This window comes from Nerophis ophidion, linkage group LG10 (assembly GCF_033978795.1).
Source record: "Nerophis ophidion isolate RoL-2023_Sa linkage group LG10, RoL_Noph_v1.0, whole genome shotgun sequence".
Lineage (NCBI taxonomy): Eukaryota > Metazoa > Chordata > Actinopteri > Syngnathiformes > Syngnathidae > Nerophis > Nerophis ophidion.
In genome coordinates, this window is record NC_084620.1 from 32044522 (window position 1) to 32062589 (window position 18068).

General features: G+C 43.4%; 1 protein-coding gene across 5 annotated transcripts in view; it reads left to right on the forward strand.

Moving 5' to 3' along the window:
• The window catches only part of si:dkey-172j4.3 (diacylglycerol kinase delta), a 122064-nt gene that overhangs the window by 80422 nt on the left and 23574 nt on the right, over positions 1 to 18068 (forward strand). For all 5 annotated transcript variants that reach the window (XM_061913512.1, XM_061913514.1, XM_061913515.1 and 2 more), the window contains 4 exons: positions 1933 to 2029; positions 2108 to 2215; positions 2304 to 2417; positions 11522 to 11656. In XM_061913512.1, coding sequence (XP_061769496.1) covers positions 1933 to 2029; positions 2108 to 2215; positions 2304 to 2417; positions 11522 to 11656 — 454 coding nt within the window. The remainder of the gene's footprint in view (positions 1 to 1932; positions 2030 to 2107; positions 2216 to 2303; positions 2418 to 11521; positions 11657 to 18068) is intronic.

Sequence of the window (18068 nt, forward strand, 5' to 3'; positions counted from 1 at the left end):
GATGCTACCGTACTAAACAAAAATGTAGGATCGTTTTTATTAAGGCGGATGAGATTTAAGTAATATTTAGCTTTAGCTAATGTAAGCATGCGTTTATAAGTTATTAAACTATCACTCCATGCTTGATGGTAAACCTCAAGTTTAGTCGCGCGGCATTTGCGTTCCAGCTTTCTACATGATAATTTATGAGCTGTAGTTTCTTCTATAAACCTTGGGGTACGCCTTTTTGGAGCCCTTTTTAACTTCAGCGGTGCTATACTATCAATGGTTTTGCACAGGGCGTAGTTAAAGTTGTTAGTGAGGTTATCAACACAGCCCACATACTTTGGGAATGGTGCCATTACCGAGGGCAGTAGGCCAGTAATAGTCGTCATTGTGGCAGCATTAATGTTGCGGCTGCTATAGCAGTTATTATTATTATTAGCTTGCCGAACATGAGTCTCAACCTCGAATTTTATAAGGTAATGATCGGTTATTACTTTAGTACACGGGACTGTCATAACTTTGGAAACGATGATACCCCTGAGAAGCACTAGGTCTATCCTATTACCGTTGCGATGCGTAGGTTCATTTATTATTTGTGTAAGACAACAGCTATCAATTATAGTCTGGAGCGCCACGCACGGTGGGTCCGGTGGGGTATTCATATGGATATTAAAGTCCCCCATTTTAATTAAAATATCAGCGTGCGTCACTAAATCAGCAACGAACTCTGAGAATTCATTGATAAGGTCCGAATAGGGCCCTGGGGGGCGGTAGATTACAGCCAGGTATAGAGTCAGCGGTGTGACAGACCTCATAGTAAGCACCTCAAACGATTTATATTTATTATTTAGGTTAGGACTAAGATTAAAGTTTTCGTTGTATACTAGTGCGACCCCCAGACCCCTTTTAAGGGGACGGGCAATATGCGCATTCGTATAGTTAGGAGGAGATGCCTCATTTAGCGCAAAATAGTCGTCTGGTTTAAGCCAGGTTTCGCTGAGACCGGTGACGTTAAGATTGTTGTTTCTAATGACCTCATTAACTAATAACGTTTTGGGAGACAATAATCTTATGTTTAAAAAGCCCATATTATAGGTAGTGGGCTGTTTTTAGGAGTTTTTGATCAAATTATCCGTAATAGCAATATTAATAATGTTGTGTTTATTATGCGTAGTGCACTTAAAATAAACAGGACCATATCTAGGAATTGATATGACGGGAATTTTCTAATTGTTTGCTTGGTACTGTGATAAACTGAACGCATCATAATTTGCCACCTCAGCATGTTCAACTCTGACACAGTCATAGCAGAAAAACTTGTTCTAATTTAACTGACTCATCGTCCAGACTAGCAGGCTCGCGTCTTCCATTTAAGTCCAGCTTCAGGATGGAAGGAAGCGGTGTTCTGTGGGGATTAGCCTTTTGCTTTGTTGTTAGCCCCTCTCGGTATCCGCGCTTCTGCTGTCGATCACACCGCTTGCGTGTCTTCCATTGCCGGTCCCCGCTGGTTTTATACTCCGCTGCGTCAAAGCCCCTGGATGTAGCCGGCGAAGTATTCCCATCCTAGCGAGGTGGTCCAACGTACACGCATCTTTCAGTCCAAAACGGCCCGATCTGTCCAGTCGTAAGTGATCACGGAGTGTCCATGCTGTAAGCCAGCCATGAAATTTGCAGAATTGTCCGGTATTTTTTGCCAAATGTTCTCTTTCTACCATGAGCGTCTGTAGCCCGTCAGGGCGCTGCCATTTAGCTATATATATATATATATATATATATATATATATATATATATATATATATATATATATATATATATATATAATATATATCTAAAAAATGTGTTCATTTCCCTTATGATTGTGAATGATAGGCAAAATTCCAAAACAAGTGCAGTTCCCCTTTAACCTGATGGCAGCAGAAGCATGACGTGTGTTTGTTCATCTGCAGCAGTCGAACAAAGAACATGATGTGGTACGGAGTGCTGGGGACGAAAGAGCTTGTCCAGAAGACCTACAAAAACCTGGAGCAGAGGGTTCAGCTTGAGGTTGGAACTCTGCACACACCTTACTCTCCAAGCTTTCCAAGAGAGCAAACCAAACTTAACATAATCTTCTGTCTCTAGTGTGATGGCGTGTCCATGTCTCTGCCAAGTCTACAGGGACTGGCTGTGCTCAACATTCCCAGCTATGCAGGCGGCATTAACTTCTGGGGCGGCACCAAGGAAGACAATGTGAGCACCTTCTGGTTTTTAAAACTGGAAGCCTGACCTTCTTGCCAGCTCCAACTCTTTGGCTTGCTTTTTTTTTTTAATTCCGCAGAACTTTGGTGCACCGTCTTTTGACGACAAGAAGCTGGAAGTGGTGGCCGTGTTTGGCAGCATGCAGATGGCCATGTCCAGAGTCATCAACTTGCAGCACCACCGCATCGCCCAGGTTACACACGCATGCACACACTGCTATTAAAAATCTCATGTTACAGTGGAACTTCTATTTATAAACTTAATTTGGTACATAAATAGAAAAGTTTGTAAGTAGAAAAAAAATGTCTCCATTAAAAACAATGTAAACATGAATAATGTGTTCCAGCCTCAACAAAAGTCCATATTGTAGCAAAAGTTTATACACTTTCAACACAATATAAAGTTCTATGCCGTTCCGTATACTATACAAACATAACAAGAAGGTTATGGATCAGCTATTCCTTTCTTAACAAAGCAAAAAACACAACAGGCTGAACTGTTTTCCTTATGCAGCCAACACACACACACACACACACACACACACACACACACACACACACACACACACACACACACACACACACACACACATTGTCACTAGCCTTGTGGTGCACTCACAGTTCAAAATCATAAAACCCCTTCACTGTAACAGCCAGGTCACTACAATAATTAGCAATAAAAAATAAAATCCACGTTACCTTGTCGTTTTAATCCTCTTTGTCCACAGTGGGAGATGGGGAAGTGCAAAAAGGCTAAGAAAAAACACTTAAAGTACAAAACACTTAAAAAGTACACAGAGTAGCAGTCTGCTGACTGAATAAGCAATGAACACTGGAGATCGATCAGTCCGACCATGATCACTGCACTTCCAGCGCAAAATGGCTCCCCTGTGCTCGGATGAAGCATTCAGACGCTGAGACAAGGTTCGTACACAAAAATGTATTCGTTCTCCAGTTCCTAAATTGAGGTTCCACTGCATGTAATTTTTCTCCTACTGTATTTAGAATAAGTTTGAGTTTCCACAATGTATAGAATAGGATAGAAAATATTTTTATTGTCATTGTACATCGTACAACAAAATTGTAAGCATAAACTAATTTAGTGCTAATTCATAATAACACAGAAAAAATAAGAGCATAGATAAATACATAAAAATACCAAGCGCACAGCTCAGATGCACAGTCATTCTTGTCTTGTGTTCAGTAACACTATTGCTCTCGGGTAAAAAGTGTTCTTTAATCTGTTTTTCTGGCATTTTATTGTCCTGTATCTCCTGCCCGAGGGCAGCAGTTCAAAAAGTTTACGTCCAGGGTGAGATGGGTCCCTTATGATGTTTTGGGCCTATTTGAGGCACCTGGCACCGTACAGTTCATCTCGGGAGGGGAGAGAGCAGCCAGTGATCTTCATGGTAGTTTATGTGACCCTCTGAAGTGCGTTTCTCTCTGCCGCCGTGTGTCAGCACACTCTCTATTGAGCAGCGATAAATGGACACAAGCAGTTTTTTGTGACAGATGGTTCTTTTTGAAGAGTCTCAGAAAGTAAAGTCTCTGCTGTGCCTTTTTGATGGTCACTGAGGTGTTCATACTGCACAACAGGTTTTCCTTGATCTGGATCCCCAGGAACCTGAAGTTAGATACCCTTTCCACATAGTCCCTAGTGATGTTCAGTGGGAGGATGTTAATCGTTTTTTTCTTCCGGAAATCCATGATCAGCTCCTTTTGTCCTGGTTGTGTTAAGGACCAGGTTGTTTTCCCTGCACCACCCAGTCAGCTGCTCCACTTCATTTCTGTAGGCAGACTCATCCCTCCCAGAAATGAGTCCCACTACTGTGGTGTTGTCTATATGTGAATTAATGAAAATCATTGACACATTTTGCATTCAATTGTTTTAAATAATGCCAGCATCTAATACCATTAGCCAAAAAGTCAACCGACTTGGAAGATTTATCTTTTTGTTTCTTCAGTCAGAGGCAATTTTAATTTGTTTGCAGTTGAAATTTTACTTTTTCAACAAAAACTTAAACAGTGGGACTATTGCTTGACGTGGACATTTAACACTACTCATCTGTAGTCATGTATGAAGAGTAAGCACATTTTCTTGAGGGAAATGATTCCAATGCGGGCAGCATAGGAGCTTCCACAATGCTGGCATTGGAGTGAATGTTAAATAATTTGGCCGCCATGTGCTCGACGTTTGCTGCGTTCAATACATTTTTTTCCAAATGTTCAACAGCACTGGCAGCCCTAGCGGTGCGGCTCTGTTTTCTGCGGATTATTTTTGTTGCCGGCTGACAGGTGGCGTTAAACACAATTTTATAGCGCAGTTTAGGTTGACCTATCTTCCTTTTCTTTTGCTGGAACTGAAATCTGGAATTGCCCCTATGAATAATGTAAAACCAATCTCCAAATGGCATTTGGTCAGCAGGGCTGCAAAAATTGGAATGTTGGCACTTGTCTGACTTTCACTTTGGGTATTGTCTTGATTTTTAGCAATCGCCAAAAATGGGACAGCTTGACATTTGCCACTTGTTGAGTGTGTAGGTTTCTGAGGAGTACGGGTGACTTTACGTTTTGTTTGAAAACGGATGCCTGGGCCTTTCTGCACATTGGTTTATAGTTTGCCAAAAGCAGTAGAAGCAGCGCGTATCCTTCTCAATTGTTTTGTAAAGACTTATCTTGTCGCAGATGGAGTTTCCAAGATACAGCTGTACCTCAACTAACGAGCTCAATTAGTTTGAGAACTTAGCTTGCAACCCAAAACACTCATATCTCAAACTAACCCAGGGTCAGCAACCCGTGGCTCCTTGTCCGCATGTCTTTACCGCCACCCTAGTGAGTCCTTTGATCTCTTTCAAAGATGTGTGAAAATGGAAAAAGAACTTAATTAAAAAAAGAGACAATCTTATTCATCTCATAAAGGATGAATACAGACATCAATGACTGTTCTGTTTTGTTTGATCAGCCATTTTAATGCTGCGTTGCAGGCACAGTTTGGATACAATCAAAGTATGTACATAAACATTTACAAATCTTTCTGTGTAAATATCTCATTTACTGGTACCGTATTTTTCAGATTATAAATCGCAGTTTTTTTCATAGTTTGGCCGGGCTTGCGACATATACTCCGGAGCGACTTACAGGGTATGTGTGAAATTATTAACACATTACCGTGAAATATCAAATAATATTATTTATCTCATTCGCGGAAGAGACGAAGAAAATGTCAGCTATAGTCACACACACGTCAACCAAAAATAATTCGGCGGGGGAGGGTCATGGCAGAAGTGCATTGTGAGTCATGGGATGCTAACTGCTTTATACTATATGCTACTGCCATAGCTATTAAAATGGATCATTTCAACGTTGGCGGTAACTTATAAAAACTGAGAAGGGCTGAACAAAAATGGCACAGAAAAGGAAATCATGTACTGCAGATTACAAGCTGGACGTAGTGAAATGTGTAGTAGAAAACAACAAGAGGATGCGGTGATACCTTTGGAGTTGGCAGAGTTGTTTAGAAGCGACATCGAAGAAGAAGATTTCATCGGATTAATCGATTAGGAGTGACATATTGATTGGTAAACGTATAGCATGTTCTATATGTAATAGTTATTTGAATGACTCTTACCATAATATGTTACGTTATCATACCAGGCACATTCTCCGTTGGTTATTTATGCGTCATATAACATACACTTAATCAGCATGTTGTTCACTATTCTTTATTTATTTTAAATTGCCTTTCAAATGTCTATTCTTGCTGTTGGATTTTATCAAATAAATTTCCCCCAAAAATGCGATTTATTGTCCAGTGCGACATGTATATGTTTTTCTTTTAAAATGCATTTTCGGCCTTTGCTATGTAGTAGGTTACTACGGACGTTATTAAATTCTGTTGTAAATGTTTGCCTCAGCATTTTGATGGTGTGGGCGTGTGGCACCGAACGGAGATGTTGACATGCGGAGTTTCAAGCACTCTTCATTCTCTAGCAGGTGACTTTTCAAATGATGCTACATATTAGCAGTAATGCTACTTTTTATAGCAACGCTGTTGGCCCACACTTGACAAATTTCGGTTCCCACTTAAAACCAAACCACCGCCAGACAATGAACCCCCTGCTTTTTTTCTTTGGAATGAATTCTTCCTTCATTCGCACCTTCTTTGTCTCGTATTACCACTCGCACGGCTCCACTAGCATCACATTTAACGTCACCCATGCTGCTCCATCTCTGCTCTGCGAGGGCGTATACGTATGTGACGTATGACGCGACAGTATGTGACGTATGTAAGAAGGTACGCTTGTCTGTGAGAAGGACAGACAGGACAGAGTGGGAAGAGCCTGTAATGTAATGCCCGCAGCTACAAGCAACTGCGTGAGAACGTATACTCGAATATAGAGATATAGTCATTTTCTATATCGACAAACCCGCGATATATCGCGTATATCGATATATCACCCAGCCCTATGGTCAGCTTTTTGGTGTCTTATTTCATTTTTTTTCGTTGGTTTTGTAAATTGTGACCTTTTATGTGAGATCTGGCTGTGAGATAGTCTGCTGCTCTCATAACTCTTATGTGGCAGCCATCCTTCTTTCTTTCTGGCTGACCATGATGTAATGGATGCCTTTGTCCAGACCTTGGATATTTGTAGATGTATGGACATCAAATAAGGTGTTTTCAGTATATTTTCCTTACAAAATTGTGAAAGTAGATCCCCTTAGAATGAAACTTGCCACATGTCTTGTTTGCTATGGGAGTTCCAAGACAACATCAAATAAAGCAAAGTTATAATTTGACAAAAACAACAAAATGCTTGTGTAGCAGCTCAGAGATGTGTATTGATCTTACTGAAACCCAATGGCTCGCACACTCTGTGAAGTTGTTTACCAATGTACACCTGGCCAAGCCACCCTGGCTGGCCTCTTTTACACTGGGAAGCACATACTTCCTTAACACACAATAATATCAATTTGGCATTCAGCTTGGTTACATTAGCGACTTTTTATATTTATTGTTTTAACTAATAGAACCAGAACTTCTATTTAAAACTGCACATAACAAGTTGGATTGATTGATCGAGAAGTTTATTGACATCTCAAATAATTGAATCCATGTAATGCTTTAAAAAGGCAAATGGACGGTACAAAAAGCCAAAAGGTTTGTTTCTATTGTGGTCCATTAAATATTCAACACATTTGATACATTCAATAATAAAAGATATATAAAATGTATATAAAACATTACGTTGAACAAATGGATAAATTATGTACATATACACAGTATACATGCCAGGTGTAAACTGTGTATATGTACATAATTTTAGTTAATGTAACTGCCATCATTATTATGTTGGTATTGTTACGGTGGCGCATGCGGCTGATGGGGTAACCCAGGATGTAGAGACAGAAGGCGAGTCAAATAATTTCTTTATGTGAAAGCAAAAAACAAAAATAAAACCAAGGCACGCAGCGACAGAAAAGTAACTCATCCCCGGACGGTCAAAAAAAGCAATCATGCAGCGCTGACGAAGAGCAAAAGGTGAACATAAATATACTTGATTAAAAATAGAAAACAGGTGCGCTGGCAAGCAACTAAACTAAGTGAAGGTGACACAAAAACGTTTCTCATGTAGTAGTTTAATCTAAAACACTTTATCATAAATGTTTAGCTTGAAACAATGTAATTAAGTGGCGATAAAGGATGCTCCGTCTTAGTTTTTACATAGAATGTTTAAAAGCGCTTTTGGTATGCCTCACTTGGAACACGGTTTTGTGTGTCTTTGGCTTTAGTCATTTGTAGCCCTCACACTTAACTTCATACGTTAGTGTAACTGTGGCCTGTGCACACTGGCAGCTATTAGTTAAGCTGTCTTGAATCTTACTAAACACTAACTACAATACCAGTGCAAACACAAAAATGACACACAATCACACATTGGGCAACACAAAGAACAACTTCCTATTAAGCAAACTGCCATGTCTCTGACCATCTCTTGGGGAACTAAACAGTGTAAAATAGAAATGTTTTACATTCAATCTTACCTTTGTAATACCATAAGGTCTACTATAACTTAAGGTATATCCTCTGCTGCTATATTTTAACAAATTAAGTCACGTGACTGAAACTGATTCTGAAGTGAATACTTTGCTGAAGAAAAGCAAATTGACCAAACTTACAGCTCTCACACCTGTAGCTGACTACCATGAGTCTATTAACATAGACCCTAACTTAAGCAAGTTGAAAAGCTTATTCGTGTGTTACCATTTAGTGGTCAATTGTACGGAATATGTACTGTACTGTGTAAACTGTACTGTTTCATATAATGTATTCTCTTCTTTTTGCAATCTACTAAAACGTTTCAATCAATCAGACTGAACTCAACTTTTTGGGGAATTTTGCGTATATCATTCACAATAATTATGAAAGACAAGAATACAAGTCTTTTTGTTTTTTAGGATTGTAAAGATAAAAAATAAAAAAATCCCTTGCAAGATAGACAGACAACATTCACACTCACATTCACACACTAGGGCCAATTTACTGTTAGATAGTAGATTAGATTAGATAGTACTTTATTTATTCCGTCAGGAGAGTTCCTTCAGGAAAATTACAATTTTCAGCACAATCCCATTCAAGATCAGACAAACATTAAAGGGAGACAGAACAGGATCGCTGACGGGTCTGCCGGCTTCCAGCGCCCCTTACAAAAAAAGATGAGATACAGGTAAACAAGGGGGGGAGAAAAAAATAGAAGATTAAAATAAAATAAAAAAAATCGGTCTTAGCCTGGGCCCTGGAGAGGGGGTGCAGACTGAGGCCAAGGGAAAAAAACAACAACTCATAGCCATAGTACACACCCCTCTTACATTTGTGTAAGAGGGAAACATCAAACATCAAAGAACACATAGGACATTAAAGACATTAAAGCAGCAGATACAACCAGACACTTCTACATACAGCTATGAATAAAAAGTAAAAGAAACATATCCACTGTGGTGGCCTCTGCGGTGTTCCACGCCATCGTCCGCTGGGGTTGAGGGAGGATGGCCAGAGACAGGAGCAGACCCAACAAAGCAACCAGGACAGCAGACTCCACTCCCGGCCAGTGTCCAGTCCGCATGGATGAGCGATGATACGTCCAAGGAGACTGAGGTGTCCGACACCTGCTCACCCAGCCAAGACACCGCGAAGACTCTCCGTCCCAGCGCTCAGTGCCAGCTCCGCAGCCCTGTCCCCTCATCCGCATCTCCTCCAGTCCCTCCAAAGCGACTCCGGTGTGGCAGAGACCCAGCAGCTGGTCTCCATGGCCAAAAGGCTCCCGGGAGGCAGATCCAGAAGTCCACAAAAAAAGCACCACAGAGGTCACGAAAGTGACACCCCTTGTCACACAGTCCCAAAGGGTCCCGGACCAAAAGGCAAAAAAATATAATAACACATGAAAACAAGAGGGAAACACAAAATGATGATACAAGAGCACAGAGCTCCTGCCTACAGCAGCCACTACAGCAGCGCCATCTTGGAAAAAAAAAAAAAAAAAAGGTTGCCATTCAACCTATCCCCAGGTGCATGTCTTTGGAAGTGGGAGGAAGCCGGAGTACCCGGAGGGAACCCACGCATTCACGGGGAGAACATGCAAACTCCACACAGAAAGATCCCGAGCCTGGGATTGAACCCAGGACTGCAGGACCTTCGTATTATGAGGCAGACGCACTAACCCCTCTGCCACCGATGAGGTGGCGACTTGTCCAGGGTGTAAACCGCCTTCTGCCCGATTGTAGCTGAGATAGGCACCAATGCCCCCCGCGACCCCAAAAGGGAATAAGCGGTAGAAAATGGATGGATGGATGGGCTTGCAAGATGCAGCCTACTGGAATAGCCAATGTAGCCTTCAAAGCCCTCTAAAACATCTTCAAAACCCTCCTTCAACCTTTTTATATACGCGCTGCAAGTATATATACAGTATATTGTAGTAACATACACATTCATAATGTGGAAAAAGTAAAAAATTTACCATATTTTGGTCATTTTTAGCAATACCGGAACTTATTTTCTTGGTGAATTTATTTCAGTGCCCATAGCAGCGTACTTCCGACTTCTGGCAACAAAGAGTGTTCTAATCATGGCAGACTCGGTACAAGAGGACAAAGATGGCTATTTTTGGACAAATGATGAATCACAACCATATCTTTTTGAACCTGAATATACGGAGGATGAACTGCTGGTTATAGAAGCGAGAACAAAGAGAGGGTGAAAAATTGGAGCAGATGGAAGCAGAGAGAGTCAGGACCAGCGTGGCTTAATGCTGTAAATGTGGCACTTGGAGCCACGGTATGCCAACAGACATGGTGTCCTTACCCAAAATTAACTGGAAAAACAATGTCCAGACAAATGTCTATCTAGTAAGTCACTATCATTGATCATGATACGTGCAGCATGGCTTGCTTTCTTATTACAACTACGTACACTGTCGAGCTAGTGGTGTACAAACAAAACATGAAATGTGGGATAATACTTTACAGATATTATATTATGATTGTTCATGTTTCTCAGTCAGTACAGATTGGTGTCCTAATCGCATTGTGTTGTGCATTACAAACTTAAAAGCCATTTAGCTGCTGACGTAGAAGCTTGCTTGCGGCTCCGTAAAATGGTGTTGCAAGGCGATTTGTTACTACGTTAGAAAAACAGTACGTCAGTTCATTCTTACAATAACAATGTCGCTACAGCTTAGTTATTAAACAGGTTATGGAACTTAGTTTTTGGAAGCATTTTAGAGTAATTTAAAGGCAGAATGGATTGCTCCCAGTAGCTGCATTGCTGCACGTATAAAGCAAGACAATTATTAGAAATTTAGAATGCAAAAAAACCCAAAATGTGTTCTTGTCTCTAATAAGGATTGTGAATGACGGGAAAAATAAAATAATTTGAGTTCCTCTTTAACAAAGCCAGCTTTTTTACACCATGCATACAGGACGGACTCATCAAGCTTAGGGTGGGTCAGAGGCAGCATCATATTCGGGTTAAAGCAGGTTCTCTCATGACGTCATGAAAAGCCGAAACTTTAAAAGGGAGCGTTTGAGCTTCTCTTCCCTTGAAAATTGGAGCAAACAAGTGATTAAAGATTTTTTTTAATCCAATAAAAAATATTTGGTGTTCTTAAACCGGGTCTCGAAATACATATTACTTCTTTAAAATCAGGTCAGAGGTCACTTTTGCGTAATAGGTAACATAAGTGTATGCATCAAGACTTTACTATGGATTTGAAATGCCCTCTGACATTTGCTGTGTGTTCCTCAGTGCCGCCAAGTGAAAATTACCATCCTGGGGGAGGAAGGCGTCCCTGTGCAGGTGGATGGCGAAGCCTGGATCCAGCCACCGGGGGTCGTCAAAATCCTGCATAAGAATCGAGCGCAGATGCTGACCAGAGACAGGGTGTGTACAAACACGTGGCGATGATGTTGCTTTTTGATCACTTCATGCCGCTCCAGCCTGTGAGAGTTCTCTCTCCAGGTCCACGCTAAGAGTGGGGGGCAGTGTTCATTTTGACAGCTGCTTTTAATTTAGTTTTAGTTGTCGTCTTTTGACATTAATGTATTTTAGTTTAGTCATATTTTAATCATCTAAATCATTTTTTGTCTGGTTTGAGTTGATGAAATTCCTCAACATTTTAGTCCACAGCTCGCGGTCATAGCTCGGTTGGTAGAGCGGCCGTGCCAGCAACTTGAGGGTTCCAGGTTCGATTCCCGCCTTCGCCATCCTAGTCACTGCCGTTGTGTCATTGGGCAAGACACTTCACCCATGTGCTCCCCGTGCCACCCACACTGGTTTAAATGTAATTTAGATATTGGGTTTCACTCTGTAAAGCGCTTTGAGTCACTAGAGAAAAGCGCTATATAAATATAAATTCACTTCACTTCACTTCACTACCCAAGACTATAAAAATGGGACCCATTACCTCCCTGCTTGGCACTATCAAGGGTTGGAATTGGGGGTTAAATCACCAAAAATGATTCCCGGGCGCGGCAACCGCTGCTGCCCACTGCTCCCCTCACCTCCCAGGGGGTGATCAAGGGTGATGGGTCAAATGCAGAGAATAATTTCACCACACCTAGTGTGTGACAATCATTGGTACTTTAACTTTGACTTAAAAATGTTCTGTAATTTTAAAGTATAGCGGACCAAACATCTTTAAAGTTGTCTTGAAAGCACTTTTATTATTTATTATTGCAGAACATTTAAAAAACTACCGTAAACCAGAACAAGGCCAGCACTCTGAGTACATTTCACACAAAACCTTATTGTGTGTCGTTTTAGCTGAAATTTAGCATTTTTTTTCAAATGTTGAATAATACATGGGCTTTACCGAGGATGTCGTTGTGGTTTGTGTTGTGGCTTGTGCAGCCCTTTGAGACACTAGTGATTTAGGGCCATATAAATAAACATTGATTGATTGATGATTGATTGATAAAATGGTCACATGAAAAAACAAACTAGTTTTATTCTTGATTGGCAAGCAAGCTCACCTATGCACACAACTAATGCTCCTTCTCTGCTATCTTTAATAGTAACAGTAATTCGTAGTAATTCAATTAAGTTATCTTTAATATTGTGGAATGTAACATACTCAAAAAACGTTTTAAACATAACCAAAATAAATAGACACTGTTAGAAGCATTTTTATTTTGCATTTTTTGTCTTTGTTTCACTGAATTGTTTTAGTCTTCAGTGTTTTATCTGTTTTAGTAGCTAATCTTTTATTGTTGTACTGTAAATATTTGTACTTTAACACTTTAAAATTTAGTTAAATGAAGTGCGTAACAAATAAAATCTGTACTAATTATGTACGACTTCTGGCAGGTGTTGTGTTTGTCCTACTTTGTTTAGCGGTACTTGAACGCAACATAAAAACGCCTAATCTATTTTCCGCTGAGGAAAGATTGATCATCATTATACTGTGTTAAAAGAGCACACTTTGTAGGTTCAATGTGCACAACTGAATAGTTTTGTTCAGGGCTGTCAAACTAATTTTAGATCGGGAGCCACATGTAAGAAAATCTATTCCCAAGTAGGCCGGACTGGTAAAATCACGGCACGATAATTTAAAAATAAAGACAACTTCAGATTGTTTTCTTTGTTTAAAAATAGAACACGCACATTCTGAAAATATACAAATCATAATGTTGTTGTGTTTTTTTTTACACTTAAATGTTGCGGTAATAGTATTCTCTTTATTTGTCGTTATTTATACTTTCTGAATAAATTATGTGATAATGTTCATCAGTCGACTTATTGGTGTTAATTTTCAATCTATCAAGATAAAAAAATAATATCAAAATCAAATTAAAGGATGTTATTTATGTAGTTTGCTTCTTTTCTTCAACTGGTGCACTAATATGTGGTTTATATTTTTTACATATGTAGCATTATCTACAAAGATACAAAGATTTGCTATTCCGACCTCTAGTGGACACATTTAGAACAGTCGTTTCTTTCATTCAAAAATTGTCTCATTTTTATACTTGGCAAACCCATCCCGCGGGCCGGATAAAACCTGTTCGCGGGCCGTACGTTTAGTTGCTCAGAAAGTAATATGTTCATAGAAGTTTAGATTTGGGCATGTTGTTTTAACGGGGAAAGACATATATCCCTTGTTGTCATGTTAGCATTAAGCTAGCGAGCTGGCACCAGTAAGTCCGCCGTGGCCCATGAGTTTATAAAAGTACAGTTTGCAGTTTTTAGATCAGGGGTCTCAAACTCAATTTACCTGGGGGCCACTGGACACAGAGTCTGGGTGAGGCTGGCCCGCAAGAAAAGATTTCTTAAAAAAAATGTTGCATACTCCTCAGCATATCTAGTTGTATAATGACATTTCAAATTGTATCCCTTGTGCACCGCAACTTTCTCTGTGCAAATAAGACACGTCGGGGTGCCCCTGTGCTCAACAAAGAAATATTGCATCTCCCACTTTTCCTGGAATTGTCTTTGCTCATCACTAACTCTTCTCTACACTGCAGGCTTTGAAAAAGACATGTTGTTGTGGAATGTATTTGTATTTAGCCGACGCATGGAGATTTATTGTTATTTCCGCAATGTGTGTCGTTCCGCTTTTCCTCCCTACAGCAACACAGCGGTCGGCGGATAATAGCCGGGAAATTACCGGGATAGCGAGCGCAAAAAAGTGACGGCTCCCGTAGTGTTATCCGGCATCATATAGAAGTATATGTAGCTCCTCTCTGAGCTGCTACCTTACCGTGGTAGAGGAGTTTGCGTGTCCCAATGATCCTAGGAGCTACGTTGTCTGGGGGCATTCATGTCCCCTGGTAGGGTCTCCCAAGACAAACAGGTCCTAGGTGAGTGATCAGACAAAGAGCAGCTCAAAGACTTCTATGGAATTACAACAAAATGAACTCAGATTTCCCTTGCCCGGACGCGGGTCACCGGGGCCCCGCTCTGGAGCCAGGCCCGGAGTTGGGGCACGATAGCGAGCGCCTGGTGGCCGGGCCTGTCCCCATGGGGCCCGGACGGGCACAGCCCGAAGAGGCAACGTGGGTCATCCCTCCAATGGGCTCACCACTCATATGAGGGGCCATAGAGGTCGGGTGCATTGTGAGCCGGGCGACAGCCGAGGGCAGGGCACTTGGCGGTCCGATCCTCGGCTACAGAAGCTAGCTCTTGGGACGTGGAACGTCACCTCACTGGGGGGGGAAAGAGCCTGAGCTAGTGCGCGAGGTAGAGAAGTTCCGGCTGGATATAGTCGGACTCACCTCGACGCACAGCAAGGGCTCTGGAACCAGTTCTCTCGAGAGGGACTGGACTCTCTTCCACTCTGGCGTTGCCGGCAGTGAGAGGCGACGGGCTGGGGTGGCAATTCTCGTTGCCCCCCGGCTCAAAGCCTGCACGTTGGAGTTCAACCCAGTGGACGAGAGGGTAGCTTCCCCCCGCCTTCGGGTGGGGGGAAGGGTCCTGACTGTTGTTTGTGCTTACGCACCAAACAGCAGTTCAGAGTACCCACCCTTTTGGGGTACACTCGAGGGAGTACTGGAAAGTGCTCCCCCGGGTGATTCCCTTGTCCTACTGGGGGACTTCAACGCTCATGTTGGCAACGACAGTGAAACCTGGAGAGGCGTGATTGGGAAGAATGGTCACCCGGATCTAAACCCGAGTGGTGTTTTGTTATTGGACTTTTGTGCTCGTCACGGATTGTCCATAACAAACACCATGTTCAAACATAAGGGTGTCCATATGTGCACTTGGCACCAGGACACCCTAGGCCGCAGTTTCATGATCGACTTTGTAGTTGTGTCATCGGATTTACGGCCTCATGTTTTGGACACTCGGGTGAAGAGAGGGGCGGAGCTTTCTACCGATCACCACCTGGTGGTGAGTTGGCTGCGATGATGGGGGAGGATGCCGACAGACTTGGCAGGCCCAAGCGCATTGTAAGGGTCTGCTGGGAACGTCTGGCAGAGTCTCCTGTCAGAGAAAGTTTCAATTCACACCTCCGGGAGCACTTTGAACATGTCACGAGGGAGGTGCGGGACATTGAGTCCGAGTGGACTATGTTCCGAATCTCTATTGTCGAGGCAGCTGATTGGAGCTGTGGCCGCAAGGTTGTTGGCGCCTGTATGGCGGTAATCCCAGAACCCGTTGGTGGACACCAGCAGTGAGGGATGCCGTCAAGCTGAAGAAGGAGTCCTATCGGGTTCTTTTGGCTCATAGGACTCCGGAGGCAGTGGACGGGTACCGGCGGGCCAAGCGGTGTGCAGCTTTAGCGGTCGCGGAGTCAAAAACTCGGACATGGGAAGAGTTCGGGGAAGCCATGGAAAACGACTTCCGGACGGCTTCGAAGCGATTCTGGACCACCATACGCCGCCTCAGGAAGGGGAAGCAGTGCACTATCAACACCGTGTATGGTGCGGATGGTGTTCTGCTGACTTCGACTGCGGATGTTGTGGATCGGTGGAAGGAATACTTCGAAGAACTCCTCAATCCCACCAACACGTCTTCCTTTGAGGAAGCGGTGCCTGGGGAATCTGTGGTGGGCTCTCCTATTTCTGGGGATGAGGTTGCTGAGGTAGTCAAAAAGCTCCTCGGCGGCAAGGCCCGGGGGGTAGATGAGACCCGCCCGGAGTTCCTTACTTAAGGCTCTGGATGCTGTGGGGCTGTCTTGGTTGACAAGACTCTGCAGTATCGCGTGGAGATCGGGGGCGGTACCTCTGGATTGGCAGACCGGGGTGGTGGTTCCTCTCTTTAAGAAGGGGGACCGGAGGGTGTGTTCCAACTATCGTGGGATCACACTCCTCAGCCTTCCCGGTAAGGTTTATTCAGGTGTACTGGAGAGGAGGCTACGCCGGATAGTCGAACCTCGGATCCAGGAGGAACAGTGTGGTTTTCGTCCTGGTCGTGGAACTGTGGACCAGCTCTATACTCTCGGCAGGGTTCTTGAGGGTGCATGGGAGTTTGCCCAACCAGTCTACATGTGCTTTGTGGACTTGGAGAAGGCATTCGACCGTGTCCCTCGGGAATTCCTGTGGGGAGTGCTCAAAGAGTATGGGGTACCGGACTGTCTTATTGTGGCGGTCCGCTCCCTGTATGATCAGTGTCAGAGCTTGGTCCGCATTGCTGGCAGTAAGTCGGACACGTTTCCAGTGAGGGTTGGACTCCGCCAAGGCTGTCCTATGTCACCGATTCTGTTCATAACTTTTATGGACAGAATTTCTATGCGCAGCCAAGGCGTTGAGGGGTTCCGATTTGGTGGCCGCGGGATTGGGTCTCTGCTTTTTGCAGATGATGTGGTCCTGATGGCTTCATCTGGCCGGGATCTTCAGCTCTCACTGGATCGGTTCGCAGCCGAGTGTGAAGCGACCGGAATGAGAATCAGCACCTCCAAGTCCGAGTCCATGGTTCTCGCCCGGAAAAGGGTGGAGTGCCATCTCCGGGTTGGGGAGGAGACCCTGCCCCAAGTGGAGGAGTTAAAGTACCTAGGAGTCTTGTTCACGAGTGGGGGAAGAGTGGATCGTGAGATTGACAGGCGGATCGGTGCGGCGTCTTCAGTAATGCGAACGTTGTATCGATCCGTTGTGGGGAAGAAGGAGCTGAGCCGGAAGGCAAAGCTCTCAATTTACCGATCGATCTACGGTCCCATCCTCACCTATGGTCATGAGCTTTGGATCATGACCGAAAGGATAAGATCACGGGTACAAGCGGCCGAAATGAGTTTCCTCCGCCGTGTGGCGGGGCTCTCCCTTAGAGATAGGGTGAGAAGCTCTGCCATCCGGGAGGGACTCAAAGTAAAGCCGCTGCACCTCCACATCGAGAGGAGCCAGATGAGGTGGTTCGGGCGTCTGGTCAGGATGCCACCCGAACGCCTCCCTAGGGAGGTGTTTAGTGCACGTCCAGTCGGTAGGAGGCCACGGGGAAGACCCAGGACACGTTGGGAAGACTATGTCTCCCGGCTGGCCTGGGAGCGCCTCGGGATCCCCCGGGAAGAGCTAGACGAAGTGGCTGGTGAGAGGGGAGTCTGGGCTTCCCTGCTTGGGCTGCTGCCCCCGCGGCCTGGCCTCGGATGATCGGAGGATGATGGATAGATGGATGGATGTAGTGTTCATCGTGTGAGGCAATGCAAATTAAACAATAAAAAAACAAAAAAAGGTTTGAATTGGTCAAGGTTATCGGGGACTGTTATTATTGAAGGACAGGTGTTGCGGTGTGACTGCAGCCAGGCACGTAAGAAAACCCTCGTCTCCATGGCAACGTCTCTGTCGCTTTCACTCATTTGCTGCTTTTTCACTAACGCAGAGGTAGGCAACCCAGAACATTGAAAGAGCCATTTTGGACCCAAATA